Source organism: Teleopsis dalmanni, chromosome 1 (assembly GCF_002237135.1).
Source record: "Teleopsis dalmanni isolate 2A chromosome 1, ASM223713v2, whole genome shotgun sequence".
Classification (NCBI taxonomy): Eukaryota; Metazoa; Arthropoda; class Insecta; order Diptera; family Diopsidae; genus Teleopsis; species Teleopsis dalmanni.
In genome coordinates, this window is record NC_051846.1 from 113391636 (window position 1) to 113408217 (window position 16582).

Sequence of the window (16582 nt, forward strand, 5' to 3'; positions counted from 1 at the left end):
ATAACATTTAAAAAATCCGTGAAACAACTTGCATCCCTCGGCCGCTGCAAAACGTTGCTTTCTTCTCCCAACATCGACAGTACCTACAAAAATTTACTTATCTTAGTGTTTTATTTTTAAATTTCCAATATTCTTACCATTCCTTTTAATTCCGTGTTCATTTTAATTTTATAATATTTTTATAAAAATATATTTGATTTATATGCACATATACAAGATTTGTTTGTCAAAACAAAACATTTGACAGATTGCAACAGTGATGCCAATAACTCGCGTGGCCAACATAGGCCAACATGCATTTTTTGTCGTACTTGCGAGCCACCGAAAAGGCCTATAGTTGGCTTTTTTAGTCCAACGTTTTTGAAATTGCTTAACTAATAAGCAGGTCAAATCACATGGTTGCCAACACTAAAAATTCGTCTATTGTGAATGATTTTTGGAAGTTCATACGAAGTTTCCTGTTAATTGTCAACAAATGATTTCTTAATTATTCGTATTTTGTGTTAGTTTTTCTATTTATTAATATACTGTTAAAACGCACGAAAACTTATATTTTATTTAGAATCATGTAATAAAAATAATCTCATCAATAATTGCAAAGAATTGTTATTCATTATTAAAATTTCAACATTAAATTTTATTACGTGTTTTGCATATATAAGCCGAACAAAATCTCTATTTTGTTCAGAATTGCCACCGAAAGTAGTGCTTATTTTATTTGTTCTTTTGCGACATGCTTACAAAAGAAAATCCTAAATCTGTTAAAAATTGAGTATGTCCGTCATCATATTGTTAGTGGACTTTTGTATACCTGTCTTACAGAATTATTTTCCGCGTCAATATGTTTAGTTCATATGTGACAGGCTGGATTTTTTACAAGAAATTGTGCACTTTAATTATCATTACACAAAGTCATGAATTTTCTTGAGTTAAAGAACCTGTCTTGCAGAAGACTACATAAGCATATTTCTTCCTTAGCCGTCATAGAAATTGCAATATATATTTAGCGTAGCTGCTACTATAGATTGGTTTTCCAATTTCCAGTTAAAACCATATTCTGCTGCCGTGAAATATCTTGAGCGCGTCTACGAGCAATTGTACCGCAAACTCAGTCAGCACTAACATAACCCTCTATAGATATATTGCATTTACAAATTAACAGTCTTCTTTAAATATAGCAATATAAATTTCATCTCTTTATCCCATCATATCTTCGAAGTGCCGAATTTGATTCATCGGACCGTACATATCATTATGTATTAACTACATGTTCGGAACGAGAATTTTCCGCAACCGGAAAAGGCTTTACACAAGTTTTAAGTTTACTCTTAGCGCAAGTTGTAAACACAATGACAATCGGAATATTATTTGCGTTACATCCACCTTTTCCACCTTTAGCAATTGTGTTGTCTGCTAAAACGTTTCTTCAAACGACGAAAAAACGTTTCTGTCAGAACACAGACGTAAAGTAGCGACACTGTCAAGACACCAAATTTTCTTGCTCAATTTACCCTCCATACGATACTGCTACCTTCTCGTAAAATGCAGTCCCTTGTGCCCTATCTTTCTACTTAAGCTGTTTTCTCTACAATGTACAGTGGTGTGCACACGATGATTACGTTTAAAACCAATTATAATAATAATCTGTACGCGTCGCTTGCATTTACTGTTCTGTTCTGTATTCTTTCTTTTCTTTGTTTCAGAGTTCGCTGCTTGTCTTGAGCTTTTTCTATCAATTTTAAGTGTCTCGGCATTCCATGGCTACAATAATATGCCCAAAGGTGTTCGATCGACAGTTATTTCTTTAAGCAATTTTATTTATATATATTTCAATTTTTCGATAGTATCACAAAACGAATTTACATATTATTAAATGCTTCCGCTATTAATACTTTTTTTTTTAAGTAAGTACTTGACCAAAAAACTGACTGAAAAACATCTCAAAGCTTTTCCCATTCATCCCATTCATTGTGTACCTTCTTTACATGGCACCACTGCGTGCTTTGTTACAAAACTGCAAGCCGTATAATATCACTTTTCGCATATCGTCACAAATCTAAATGGTATTTATTTCAATAAATGACATTAATTAAAATGGAAATGGCAATCAAAGCTTGTTGTAGATTTAATTAGATTTCAATTAAATTTAATATGAATTATCCTCTGAGGCCCGATGTCACAGTCATGACTTAACATCATGGTAGACGGCTCCTGACAAATCTTCGTAATATACGGTTCTTACCAGAGTTCAACCATCTATTGCGTTAGACCGAAGGCTTCACTTGATATCATTAGTAAACAGTTGGTAACATCATATGCTAGTAGACTTAAAGCTATATCATAATGAAAGGCTAGTGACTAGTAGAGGGCTTTATTCTAAAACTTTACAGCCTCACTTCAAGCAACATTTACTACATTCCTTTTATTCCCAATTTAGAAAGAAAATTCAATGTCGAATTTTCATCTAGTGGTATATGGCTGTCAGGAGGTCCTTCATTAGGAGACGGTTTAACTATTTTAACTGACATATCAAAAATAAGTAGTGGTCTAGGTAGAGGAATAATCTCAGTTTTCTCATCACTGCAGTGTTAAAAAAATTTAATTCTCTCCATGAGATGCTCCGTAAAGATATCACTCTTGTGGCAGGTTTAATCAAACTCATTGTATATAAGGTAACCATGGTAGAAGATTGAATTTTTTCTTTAATTATACCTGCCGCAGTTTCGAAGAGGACGATGAAAGTACTTTCTACCTGCTTTATATATATATATATTGTGGGACATTGGGACAGCGCACCGTCGAACAAGTAGCCCCGCTGAAGTATACCATGAAACGACTTGGGTTCTTTTTCGTCCTTCGAATTCTCGGATGTCGTTATTGAGTTCAAGCTAAAGTGGCTTCCGTTCGCATGACTGCATTCCTTGTTAGTACAAGCAGCTCATTTAGCTTGAGGTTGGCTGCCAAGCCATCGTCAATCCAATGGTGTCCCAAGACAATCATCCTCCTGATTGTCAGTGCTGAACATTGGCACAATATATGCACCGTTGTCTCCTCTTCTACTAGATATAGTCTGCAAGTGTCTTTCTCAACAAGAGCTATATTTTTGAGGTTATATTTAATATTTCCATGTACAGTAATCAGTGAGGTCTGCCCACTTAGGGTGCTCCTCGGATAGCTAAACACTTTTATCGCTTCCCTGATCAACGCTATCGGCATCATGAGTTTATACTGTCTACAAGTGCTCATCTCTCTCCACCTGTTAAGATGAAGTGAAGTTATCCACTTATCGACATAGGCTGCAATCATTTTGTAGCTCAATAATATTTTTGGCTCTGGGTAGCAGAAATTCCGCATTTGTTTAGGTCTTGTCCGGCACATGCGCGGCGCCGTTTTACCACTTTAAGACCTTCCTTTTTGAGGTTCTTCGTCAACTCCACGACCTCCCCTAAAATAGCATTATACTTTTTACCAAAGGTTTAAGGTGGTTTTAAACTTATTGGATCCCTTGGATGGCCGGTACAACCTAACCTAACCTAAAATTATGCATAGAATAATAGCATGAAAAAAATTAATACTTTAATTCTAGTAAATTTTAAATATATATGTATGTAAAATAAGGTATTATAAATATATTATTTTATATATATTTTATATATATATTATATTGTTTATATTATTTAATAATATGGTGAGAAGTTTATTTAAATCAGAAATCATCAATTTTATGAAAACTGTATTTTAATTTGATTTCAATAAATTAATTTATTTACTTCATCTATAATAGAATACGTAGAATACATACGTCTGTAAAGTGACAAACGCCTAACACTCGTTTTTGATTCCTTCTTGGTAAAATTGTTAAATTGAACTGCCGAAGCGCTGCCCACACCAACATATTTCTGTTGTTCTTACGCAGTTTAATGATTTAACAAAGAAAACTTGTTTGGAATAAAAATTGTTGAAATGAAAAACATTTATTTTTCATAAAACAAACAAACAACGCAGGGTTGTATGTGAAATTTGATTGTTTTCACAGTTTGATATTCACTGCATAAATTAATTTCGCACATCATGAGTACGACAATAAATAATCAACACTGGTTATCTAATTGCACTTGCATCCCATGTAATATTTTCAACTTAAAAGTCCTTGGGGCCATGTTAGGGCCATGTTATGCAGAGTGTCTCGGGCACGGCATGAGTACAATTGCTGTTGTTTTCAATGCAAATTTAAAATTTAACAATAAGAGCAGAAACAAGATGGCCGTTTAAACGCCAGCATGAGAGCCGCCATATTTTTGTCCCGGCACTAAGACAAAACAGTGTTGTTTAGTAATAAATTTTAAAATTTGCACCTTTTAGGAGCAAATTACTACATTCTAATACGTTTTAGAAGAAAAATGGCAGTAAGCAACACATCCTTTTTTCATAAATTGCTTGTAATTGTAAGGAAGAAAATATTCACATATTTCCAACATACATAGATGCAGTATAAACAATCAACAACAACAACACTATACTATTAACTTCAAAAGACATTTTAGTTACACATCACAATACACTATATTTAACAAGCAACATATAATTTAATTTACCTCACTGTAAGAATTTTAATATAATCTAAAATAAAATAGATTATCTAATTTTATTTATCTGTATCTGCATCAGCAACACACGGAATACATCTGAAATTATTATTGCAATTAACAAAAAATAAAGAAATGAATTTAAATAAGGGAAGAATATACACACCTTATTTATGCACTATTTATATATTTATTTTATTTATTTTTTGTTTGTTTTATTAATTTTTTTTTATTATTTATTAATAAATATATATAAATATTAAAACTACAAACACCGGCACTATATTAAAAAAACACGTTTGTAAACACAGAAAACACAAAGCACAGAAATTACACCCAGGCGAACAACAGCAACAAAAGACAACAAGTATTAAAAATACCAACGGCAAATGTACCGATGCACTACAGGAAAAGCTTCGATCGTTTAAGTATAAATAATCGCGCATTGTACAAGCAAGGGTACTTGTTGGAAAACTCGCAAAGATAGTAATACGTCTTTGTGCAGTAAGTCAGTAGTAATACGTCAAGGAAGATTTATACATCTTGACTAGTAGTTAGTAATACGTCAAGGTAGCTTTATACATCTTGACTAGTAGTTAGTAATACGTCAAGGTGGCTTTATACATCTTGACTTGTAGCTAGTAATACGTCAAGGTAGATTTATACATACATATTGACTAGTAGTTTAGTCATACGTCAAGGTAGTTAAATACATCTTGGCTAATAGGTTGATGTTCAAGAATCCAAAATAAATTTCTAACGAAAGAACATCATTTTTCGAGCAAATTCAGCACGGCAGCACTTCAGAGTTATACGAGTATGGCATTGACACTGGGGACATGACTCATTTCAAATCAGTCATTTGAAAGTGTTTATATTTCATTCATTTGTAATACGGCGTTACATTGTGAGATTAAAAGTAGATTAAAGCAACAATCAAGATTAAAGTACTAATCTCGTTGTTTAATCTCAGATTTCCCATATAAAAGATAATCTCCTTTTAGTCGAGATTAATTGTTTATCTCCCTAGAAATTTTGATTTTTTTTCTGTGCAACTCTAATCTTAGAAGACAGAACTCAACAAGAAAAACGTCAAAATTAATCTTCAATAATGTAAACGGTGGAGATTAAAAATGTAGATTAACTTAATCTCGTTCTATTAAATTCACAATGTAAACGTAGTATAAATGCCATATTAAGCTCGTTTAATTCATTTCCTTGAATAATAGTATTTCTACATTATTTTGATAAGTTTTATTGTAACAACCCTGTTCTTCACAGCGAATTTGCTGACTTATACCAGCCTGTCAGCTTAGATATGTGAGATAAGCTGTTACATCATTTGCAAACGCAGTATATTGTTTTAGAGATTTGAAGTTGTTCAGGATAAAGAAACAAAAACCAATAAAAATTCTGGATGTCTTCTTTAATATAAGTTAGCAACAACAACATCGCGAAGAGTTTACTGATTGCTTAAAATGTCTAATGTTGTGCACAATCAGGTTAGTTAAAAGCTCGGGGAAAATTGTGTATGCTTTCGGTATTCGTCATCGGAGTGCTTGCTATATTGTTTTATTTGTTTAAAAAAAATACTAGAATCGAATTGCGCGAAACGCAATTTTAGTAAGGTACATTATGTTATATAAAAGTTTCACAAATTTGCTTTTGGCTTCAATATAAACGTCAGTAGTAAGTTTTTATGTCTTTCTGCGTTAACATTGCGAAGTTATAGAACTCTACACATTCACCGGTTTAATATTTCATTTGTTATTGGTAAATATCGGAGAACTACATGAAAAACCTGTCAAACGAAGAATATGTACCTCCTGTACATTTGTTTCTAAACACAATTTGAAAACAATAAACATATTTCGCCAATTATATATATTTTAAACTACAAGAAATGTAAAACTACAATTTTTGGATAAACTAAATTTGTAAATTACTTGTGTATATAAATAATGCAGTTAATAATAATAAAACAATATCAAAAATAATGAAATTAGTCATTAGATAAGCAAAATGTTAAAACACGTTTATATTATTTCTAAAAGATTTTAGTTGTTTTTAATTTTTTCACATTTTTCTTTTCAGTTGTATAAATGCTTTTGACTTTATTTTATTTGATAACATTCACATAATATAAATTCTGTACAAACCATTTCTGTATTCTGAAATATTCTCCGCGTTTTTGCTGAGGCAATCGAGAGTTCCTTAGTGAAAATATTTTCATATTTAATTAAGTCAATTTTGTTTTCTTATCAATGGCGGCCTATTTGAATCGCACTATTTCAATGGTCACTGGAAACGGCGGAACCGCTGCTGCCACAACAAATTTCGACATGAATGCTTTGATGTCTGAAAATCGATCGATGCAAAACGCCAACCTCGAAAAATCCCCATTGCAGGTTTTTGTCAGAGCAAAAAAGAAAATTAATGATATATACGGAGAGATCGAGGAGTATGTAATCGAGACAACCCAATTTATTATTGGTAACATAAATTTAAACATTTTATTTCACCATTTTATGTTATTTTTTTGTAACTGTCATTCAGCTCTACATTCTGATGCTGAAATCGTGGATAAATCTGAGCGTGAACTTTTTGAAAGTTATGTAAATAAAGTGGCGGCTATTCGGGAGGTACTATCGCGAGATCACATGAAAGTAGCATTTTTTGGACGCACATCAAATGGGAAAAGTTCTGTTATAAATGCGATGCTACGAGAAAAAATTTTGCCAAGCGGTATAGGACACACCACAAATTGTTTCTGTCAGGTAGAAGGTTGCGATGGACAAGAAGCTTATTTAATTAAGGAAGGTTCGGATGAAAAGCTAAATGTTGTCGTAAGTTTTTTTTCATTTTAAACAATGCTCTATTTTTATGACCTTATATTAAAATGCTGGCTTTAAATAAATAATCTTTAATATGCAATTTTAATTTAAAGAATATAAAACAACTTGCAAATGCCCTTTGTCAAGAAAAACTTAGTGAGAGTTCGCTGGTGCGAATATTTTGGCCACGAGAAAGGTGCAGTTTGCTGCGAGATGATGTTGTCTTCGTAGATTCACCTGGTGTAGACGTTTCAGCAAATCTAGATGATTGGATTGATAACCATTGTATTAACGCTGACGTATTTGTATTGGTGCTAAATGCTGAGTCGACAATGACTCGAGCAGAGAAACAGTTTTTTCATACTGTATCTCAAAAACTTTCTAAGCCTAATATTTTTATTTTAAATAATCGTTGGGATGCATCAGCCAACGAACCAGAATTTCAGGATTCGGTAAGGAAGAAAGTTTTTTTCTGCTAAATTTAAAAAAAATATTAATTTTTCGGTTTTGTTTGTATTAACTTGTTGCTAAAATCAGGAGCTTGAAAAGGTAAAATAACCTTTTGCTTGCTTTTTTTTAAATCGTAAATAATCGTATATTGTACAAGACACATTATTGGAGAAAGTATACATATAATTTTAGGTTAAGTCACAGCACACGGAACGTTGTATTGATTTTCTTACTAAGGAGCTTAAAGTTAGCAACGAAAAGGAAGCTGCAGAACGTGTGTTTTTTGTATCGGCTCGTGAAACATTACAGGTTTTTAGATTTGAATTACATTTTTAATACATAATTAATTTTTGAGTAGGCTAGAGTAGAGGAAGCGAAAGGAAACCCACCCCACCTTGGAGCAATAGCTGAAGGTTTTCAAATGCGCTACTTTGAATTTCAAGATTTTGAACGGAAATTTGAAGAATGTATCTCTCAAAGTGCTGTAAAAACAAAATTTGAACAACATAGTTCTCGGGGAAAAACAGTAGCTGGTGACATGCGATCTATGCTAGATAATATTTGTGAACGGACTGCAATATTTCGTAACTTGAAGTTGGACCAAAAAACCTTGCTTACTGACCGCATTCAAGGGACAGAAACAGAAATGATGCAAGTTACACGAGAAATGAAACTCAAAATTCATAATATGGTAGAGGAGGTAGAGCAAAAGGTGTCTAAGGCACTAAATGAAGAAATTTGGCGCTTAGGTGTTTTAATTGATGAATTCAATATGCCATTTCACACAGAACCGTTGGTGTTAAATATATATAAAAAGGAATTGAATTCGCACGTTGAATCTGGATTGGGCTCAAATTTACGAGCTAGGTTATCAATGGCGTTAGCAATGAATGTCGAGTCAGCTCAACGTGATATGACTGGTAGATTAAAAATATAACATCATACATAATATATAAATGTGATTTAATTAATTATAGATCGGATGCATGCTCTAGTGCCCAATGAAAAGCTTGTTGTGCAAACAAAAGTTGCAGCCAGGTCACAACCATTCGAAATGTTGTATTCCTTGAATTGTCAAAATTTATGTGCAGATTTTCAAGAAGATCTGGAATTTAAATTTTCGTGGGGAATAACAGCGATGATTCAACGATTTACTGGAAAAGTAAAAGAACGAAATAAAAGAGCCCCAGCGGTGTTACATCGCCAGAATAGCATTGGAGTAAGTACAAATGATAAATATACTAATATCAATACTGCGTTTTTTTAGTTATAAATTGAACTTATTAAAATGTGCATAACACTTTTTTATGGAATAATTAAAAATGTTACAGCGATATAAAAATCTTTATGAAATAAAATAATTTTCTTTAGAAAAGTATATCCTCTACAACGCCAGTCAATGAGACTCCTTTATGTTTAATGCCTACAGCAAGTAGTGGTATAACACAGGAGCAGTTGTCACTAATTTCACGTTTTGCTGTATCTTCAATTGGATCCCAGGGCACTGTAGGTGGCCTTATTGTAGCTGGAATAGTAAGTATTTATTAATTTTTTGTAAAAAATAAAAATTGTTCTTATAATTTTTTAACCAGATGTTAAAAACTATTGGCTGGCGCGTTCTTGTTGGTATTGGTGCTCTATATGGCTGTATATATTTTTACGAACGACTTTCTTGGACAAATTCAGCAAAAGAACGTTCCTTCAAATCACAATATGTGCGTCACGCTACAAAGAAACTTAAAATGATTGTAGACTTGACTTCAGCGAACTGTAGCCATCAAGTGCAGCAGTATGTTCTTAAGTTATGTTATTGTGTTCACATGCAGTTATTCGTTTAAATATTTATTACAGAGAACTTTCAAGTACCTTTGCTCGCTTATGTCGAACTGTAGACTCCGCTACTACTGATATGAACGAGGAACTTAAAGCTATTGAAGCGCAATTAAATGTTCTAGAAGCCAATCAAAAGCAACTGAAACTACTACGCAACAAGGCAAATTACATACAAAATGAATTAGACATTTTCGAAAATAACTACATAAGAGCGAATTAGTATTAACTTATTTTGCAAGATAATATTTAAGTGCATGGAAACTTAGTCACTTGTATATTTATATAATATTATTTTTTTGGCATGCGAATCGTTACACAAGATTATGTTTGAAGATGAACGTTATACGCGGTAAATTTTTAGTTAATTATTTTTAATATAATAATTATTTTCTTAACTGGTAAAAAGTTTTACATAAACACTTCTTACGTGTTTATCACAAGCAAAAATGTATCTTTGTATAAATTTACCTTGTTTTTATTTAATATTATGTTTAGCAAAAGGTAGTTAATTTTAATAAAATGACATGAACCGATGTCAATTTTTAGTTTTGAAAATAAAATTTTTCTATTAATTTTTCTTATTCTTTATCACGGCTTGTTCTAAGATCTATATTGAATTTTACTCTGATATGATATTTTAGATATATTATATTTGGATTAATAATATTTCTCTTTAGTAGTGCTACACATACATTAAGTTACAGCTTGATCTGACAATCCTATCATTTTTCTTATCTGTACGTAAGTACGGTTTAGAACGAATTTCAATACACCTATCTACATTTTATCTGCTCTTAATAATTTGCATGTCCCTAAAGCGTATTAAAATACTGGTGCCATCATTGATTCCTTCATTCCTTTATCTTCGTCTAATAACTAGATTCATGTTGTCCACGTTGGCATTTATTTAACTGTTTGTGTGTGTAACGGCTTTCGGCCAATAAACTTAATTGCTAATGAAGATAAAATTTTCTTAGGTCTTCATTCGATTGCTGCTTTAAAGACCTATTTTTTTGAAGACCTATCCTTTATCCAAATATAATATTGTAGCAAAGCTACAGAATGTTTATTAGTGAAGAATGTCAGTAATGTGATAAAATGTTGCTAATCCATGTCATTTGTCATTTGTTCTCAATTATTCTCGCGATTAACACGTATTGTTTTACATTTAAAAGATGGCAGTGGAATTAAGAAGCAATAATAAATGTGTTTTCTTAGTTGGTGACGTAAATTATTCAATAACAGGCGCAAAGTTACCGTCTAATCGTCAAGTTCTTGCAGTACTTTTTTTTAACATTCGCGAGGTGAAATTGACTGTTAGTGAAAGCGCTAATCTTGTCATTCGGGAGTGTATTATATTTTGGGAAAAAGCTAGAATCCCTACCAGAGCTATACCTAACTGTGTAAAAAAACTAGTAGATCTTCAAGGAATTAAAACTAAATGAAGAGAAAAAAGATGTGAGCAAATGTGTTTCGGAAGTTTATCGTCATCTGTTAGTACGCAAGATTCTATTCAAATGCAAGGATATCACAATCAACTTACTAGCTTTGATGATGAAAGCCTTCAGGAACCCTTGGCATCCACCTCTCAAATGGTAAGTTCTGAAACTACTACAAAAAGAGGAAAGAAAAACTTTATCATGCCTAAGCAAGTTGCAGCTTTAGATAGATGTCAATTAAGCATAAGGGATTCTCTCTATATACTTCAGGTTGTAGTAGAGGCACTAGACCTTAGCTATGATGATTTTCTGATAAACAAATTGTCTATTTAACGTATTCGCAAACAGAGTCGAAAAGATAGAGCGGAATCTATAAAATTAGATTTTCAGAATAATATGCCTGAAATGGTGACCGTTCATTGGGATGTGAAATTATTACCTGGACTTGACGTGAGAAGTTCTACAGAAGAACGCCTGCCAATACTACTAATTTCATTTGTATAAAAGGAACAACTTTTAGCTGCACCCAAACTGGAAAGCTCTTTTGGCCAGGATCAAGCTGAAGCTGAACGCACTTTATGACTGGAACCGCGATGACAAAGTACAAATAATGTGCTGTGACACAACTGCGTCTAATACAGGGCGATTGAAAGGAGTTTGTGTACTTTTGGATTAAAAATTAAATAGGGAATTACTACTCTTTGCTTGCCGCCGTCAGGTTTACGAACTGGTTTTAAAATGTATGTTCGAAACAAAAATCCACCAAGTCACAAGTAGCCTCGGTATCCCACTGTACAAAAAATTTAGAGACAACTGGAAGATTATTAATCCTGTTGCCATTGAAAAATAACATCACACGACATTTTTGTAATACAAGAACTGCGAAAAACCATTGGACGTGACGATTATCGGAAACAGTGAAAAAAATTAAAATTAGACCTCTTGGAGCGAAGCATTAAGCAAGCTGGATGACTAGAGCTATTTACTCTTTAAAGATATTTTTGTTGCAATCCCAGTTCAAAATTAGCGCCAAGGATAAGCGAGCACTTCAAGACGTCTGTTTATTCATTGCGGTTTTTTATGTAAAACCATGGCTTGATGTAGTCTGGCGGTAAAGGCATCAAATCAAAATTTGTGCTTTTTAAAGAGGGTTAAGGAATATGAAACTTTTGACAATTTGATCTCCAAAGCAGCTCTAAACAAGTTTAGTCAAAATCTTTGGTACTTGTCAGAAGAAATTGTCGTTTTATCACTCTTTGATGATGAAGTTAATGAACAAATCAAAACAAACATTGTAGTGAATTTCCAAAGAGAGAGTTCGTATGATTCTGTGGAGAGATCCATTCCATCTAAAGAAGATATGTCTAATTATTTATATAGTAAGTAGGAATACAATAAATAGTACTATTTTAAATACTGTTTTCAATATATTAATAATAACACTGCCTTATTTATTGTTGCAGGAAAATCATTAAGTTATTTTGTGTCTGTTAAGAGCACAAATTTATTTTCTTGATTAAAAATTGATAAAAATTTTATCCAGAGACCCGTTTTTACATGGGATGAAGATGTTGATTATTCGGAGACGAAAAGGAAAGTGCTTTCCTTAAGGGCAGTTAATGATACGGCTGAAAGAGCTGTAAAACTTATGCAAGATTTTCATGGTTTGATCACTGCAAAGGATGAGCAAAAGAAATTTTTGCTACACTGTGTTCAGGAGCATAGAAATCTGTATCCAGACTGTAAAAAAGAGACCCTCAAAAGAAAATATCCTGCTTGATCTGTAATTTTATCATCTTTTAATAAATATTTCATAAAAATTCCAATATTTCAATTGATTTAGATATATAACGGAAAGGGTTAAAAACAGCAATTTTCAAAATCTTCAGAATTCTGTCGGCAAGGGTTAACGTTGACGTAGGAAGATGAAATTTTGTATTTAAGTAAGTCTGTGTAGTTTAAAAAGAAGTAGGAGGCATACATTTCGATATCTAAAAAAAAATTTTTTCCACCCATATAAGGGACACCCTACTGTACATACGAGGGAGGTTTAATAAGTCAGTGACTTTTTGAATAAAACAAATTTTTTTCGGCAATTTTCTTATTCCCTCCAAATAATAGGTTTTCTCAAAGCTCTCAAAATACGCGTTTGTTGCGGTAATAACTTCTTCATTTGACTCAAATCTCTTACCGCCCAGCCAGTTCCTTAGGTTTGGAAATAAAAAATAGTCGCATGGGGCCAAATCTGGAGTATATGCTGGATGAGGTAGCAGTTCGTATCCCAATTCGTGGATTTTTGCCAGTAATGCTTAATCAGCACTCAAAATTCACTTTTTTCCATTTTCGTAAAAATACACAAGGTTGTCTGCTTTGAACGGCTATCAAAAACCATTTAAACGACGTAGCTTGCTCAAAATTAGAAAGTTTCCCACTGGAAGATTACATCTGACGACACACAGTGTGACAAAACACAAAATTAGGCGGTCATAATTCGATATTTTCGGAACCAGTAGAGATATTGATATGAAATTTTTCCTAAAATATAGTTTTTGAGTTGATCTTTCTTTTAAATCTAATTTGAGCTCAATCGGCCTACCGGAACTACCCGAAATTTTTGCCCAAACATGGGGATTTTACCGTGGTCCCAAGATTACTTCAAAACTATGATAGGTAGAAAGCTGAATTTTGGTGTCCGGAAAACTTACGTTATTATCTAGATTTCAACATTTTTTTAAGGTTTTTCGCCCACTGCCACACCCACCCCCCATACAAAATTTTCATATTAAATCATTTATTATCGTTAAAAATACTTTTTGCACTTATTGGACTACATATGTACGTGACTTACATAGCAACACAACCCTATGCAAAAAATGGGCGTGATCCGCCCATTAGTTCCTAAGTTATTTGCAGTTTATGCAACTTTAGCGAAATTATGATTTCGTAAAAATTTAACCAACTTTAAACCCTTATAGCTTTTTTACTATTTATTCAAAAATGATCATTTTTAATTTTTTTTAAAGCTTACGATATTGTTATTCATTATGTGTAAAAAAAATTTCAATTTTAATTATCAATAAAATTTTATTAGCGAAATTGCACAAAAAGTCAGCATTTTTTTCATGGCCATTTTCACTTCTATCGGCGATACCCAAAAAATGTATCCGAGTTTTTTCATGAAATTTTTCCTATTAATAGCCAAATAGTTACACTTTACAATAAAACAAAAATTGGCCTGCGCACTCTATGTTTTACACCTATTTCAGGCCTCAGAATCCAGCGAAAAATTACGAAAAATATTACCTTCAATAAACCCCATTTATTTCAACAACAAATTCAATGAGTAATAACAAAAAGACATTTATAATTTTATAAATATTTAATTTATTTATATTTCAAATTTCAACTGAATCGGTTGAAGAATAACGAAGTTATAACACATTATGTTCAGACGCCTGACCGGAAGTGTTCATATTTCAAATACGCATTACTTGCTTGTGTAAAATTTTATAACTGTACATTCAAGGTTAAATGCTGTGATCATACTTCCGGTCAGGCGTCTGAACATAATGTGTTATAACTTCGTTATTCTTCAACCGATTTAGTTGAAATTTGAAATATAAATAAATTAAATATTTATAAAATTATAAATGTCTTTTTGTTATTACTCATTGAATTTGTTGTTGAAATAAATGGGGTTTATTGAAGTTAATATTTTTCGTAATTTTTCGCTGGATTCTGAGGCCTGAAATAGGTGTAAAACATAGAGTGCGCAGGCCAATTTTTGTTTTATTGTAAAGTGTAACTATTTGGCTATTAATAGGAAAAATTTCATGAAAAAACTCGGATACATTTTTTGGGTATCGCCGATAGAAGTGAAAATGGCCATGAAAAAAATGCTGACTTTTTGTGCAATTTCGCTAATAAAATTTTATTGATAATTAAAATTGAAATTTTTTTTACACATAATGAATAACAATATCGTAAGCTTTAAAAAAATTAAAAATGATCATTTTTGAATAAATAGTAAAAAAGCTATAAGGGTTTAAAATTGGTTAAATTTTTACGAAATCATAATTTCGCTAAAGTTGCATAAACTGCAAATAACTTAGGAACTAATGAGCGGATCACGCCCATTTTTTGCATAGAGTTGTGTTGCTATGTAAGTCACGTATATATGTAGTCCAATAAGTGCAAAAAGTATTTTTAACGATAATAAATGATTGAATATGAAAATTTTGTATGGGGGGTGGGTGTGGCAGTGGGCGGAAAACCTTAAAAAAATGTTGAAATCTAGATAATAACGTAAGTTTTCCGGACACCAAAATTCAGCTTTCTACCTATCATAGTTTTGAAGTAATCTTGGGACCACGGTAAAATCCCCATGTTTGGGCAAAAATTTTATTTTGAATTATTTAAACGATGTGCGGTAAATTTACAACGTTTTAGAATCAACGCAAGGTGCCAATTACTGTAAATTTATCGCACATCGTTTAAATAATTCAAAATAATGGAAAAATACAAGTTGTGTAAACAATTACTTGACAGTCAAAAAATGATGTAGTATTTGTTTTTGTCATATTTTGTATTCTTTCAATAAATTTGTAATATTTTTTTTATAATATAGTAATTAACATATATATACTTGACAAATAATAGAAAATTAATATTATAATAGAAAATTTTTATTTTATTTATTTATTTTATTCTTTAAATATGTATATAATTTATTCTTTTCTTATATACAATAAAACAAAGTTTTAATAAAATTTTTAACTAAAATTTGAGTTCCTCTCCAAAATTCGTATTTATTTTTATAATTAAGATAGAAATGCCCTTAAATTAATAAACTGTAATAATAGTTTATGATTGTGTATATGTCACAATAAAAAAGAAGCAATGTTTTACCTGCGCGTAATTAAAAAAATTATATTTTAATCTTATTCTAGGAATCTCATTCATTTCAGAATTTGGATTTCTTTCATTATTTATTGTTTTAAATAACAATAGTTAATGCTTTAATTTGTGGAAAAAAACACTAGTGGATATAATAAATAAATAAAAATTTAAATATATTAAATTTATTATAATAATTTTATTAAAATAATAATTTTAAGAAAATATATTAAATAAAAATTTAGTTATATTAAATTTATTCTAATAATTTTATAAAAATATATTCGAAAAACTTATCAACCCGTGTGGATAAAATAAACAAATAAAAATTTAAAAATATTACATTTATTATAATAATTTTATTAAAATATATTCAAAAATTTCATCATTATAAGTTATTTACATATTAAATTAAACTCTTTTTAATACTTTTTTAACTTGTCTTCCAAACAATTTGCTTGGAAAAGATTTTGTGCAAAATTGGGAAAAAAATCCCATTCCTATATGATTCAGAATATCAAAATTGGGAATAGGGAACAAAATT

At 31.4% G+C, this 16582-nt stretch overlaps 1 protein-coding gene across 3 annotated transcripts; it reads left to right on the plus strand.

The window, feature by feature from the left end:
• The first annotated feature begins 5886 nt into the window (after positions 1 to 5886).
• On the plus strand, positions 5887 to 10188 carry LOC119683206 (transmembrane GTPase Marf-like). Of its 3 annotated transcripts, none has more exons than XM_038096840.1 (11): positions 5887 to 6088; positions 6681 to 7079; positions 7143 to 7432; positions 7534 to 7872; positions 7958 to 7969; positions 8063 to 8179; positions 8229 to 8790; positions 8848 to 9089; positions 9242 to 9403; positions 9463 to 9659; positions 9722 to 10188. In XM_038096840.1, the coding sequence occupies exons 2-11, from the start codon at positions 6851 to 6853 to the stop codon at positions 9921 to 9923; spliced, it is 2352 nt and encodes a 783-aa protein (XP_037952768.1). In that variant the 5' UTR covers positions 5887 to 6088; positions 6681 to 6850; the 3' UTR covers positions 9924 to 10188. The 3 variants fall into 3 exon arrangements, with proteins under 3 accessions (XP_037952768.1, XP_037952780.1, XP_037952774.1); XM_038096846.1 differs by lacking the exon at positions 5887 to 6088 and adding an exon at positions 6502 to 6523; XM_038096852.1 differs by lacking the exon at positions 7958 to 7969 and having other exon boundaries at positions 9722 to 10187.
• Positions 10189 to 16582: the final 6394 nt, after the last annotated feature.

Coding starts and splice junctions, on each gene's coding strand:
- LOC119683206 (XM_038096840.1), top strand. CDS start 6,851: ATGGCGGCCTATTTGAATCGCACTATTTCAATGGTCACTGGAAACGGC. Junction 9,090..9,241: donor ATCGCCAGAATAGCATTGGA/GTAAGTACAAAT, acceptor AATTTTCTTTAG/AAAAGTATATCCTCTACAAC. Junction 9,660..9,721: donor TGTAGCCATCAAGTGCAGCA/GTATGTTCTTAA, acceptor TATTTATTACAG/AGAACTTTCAAGTACCTTTG.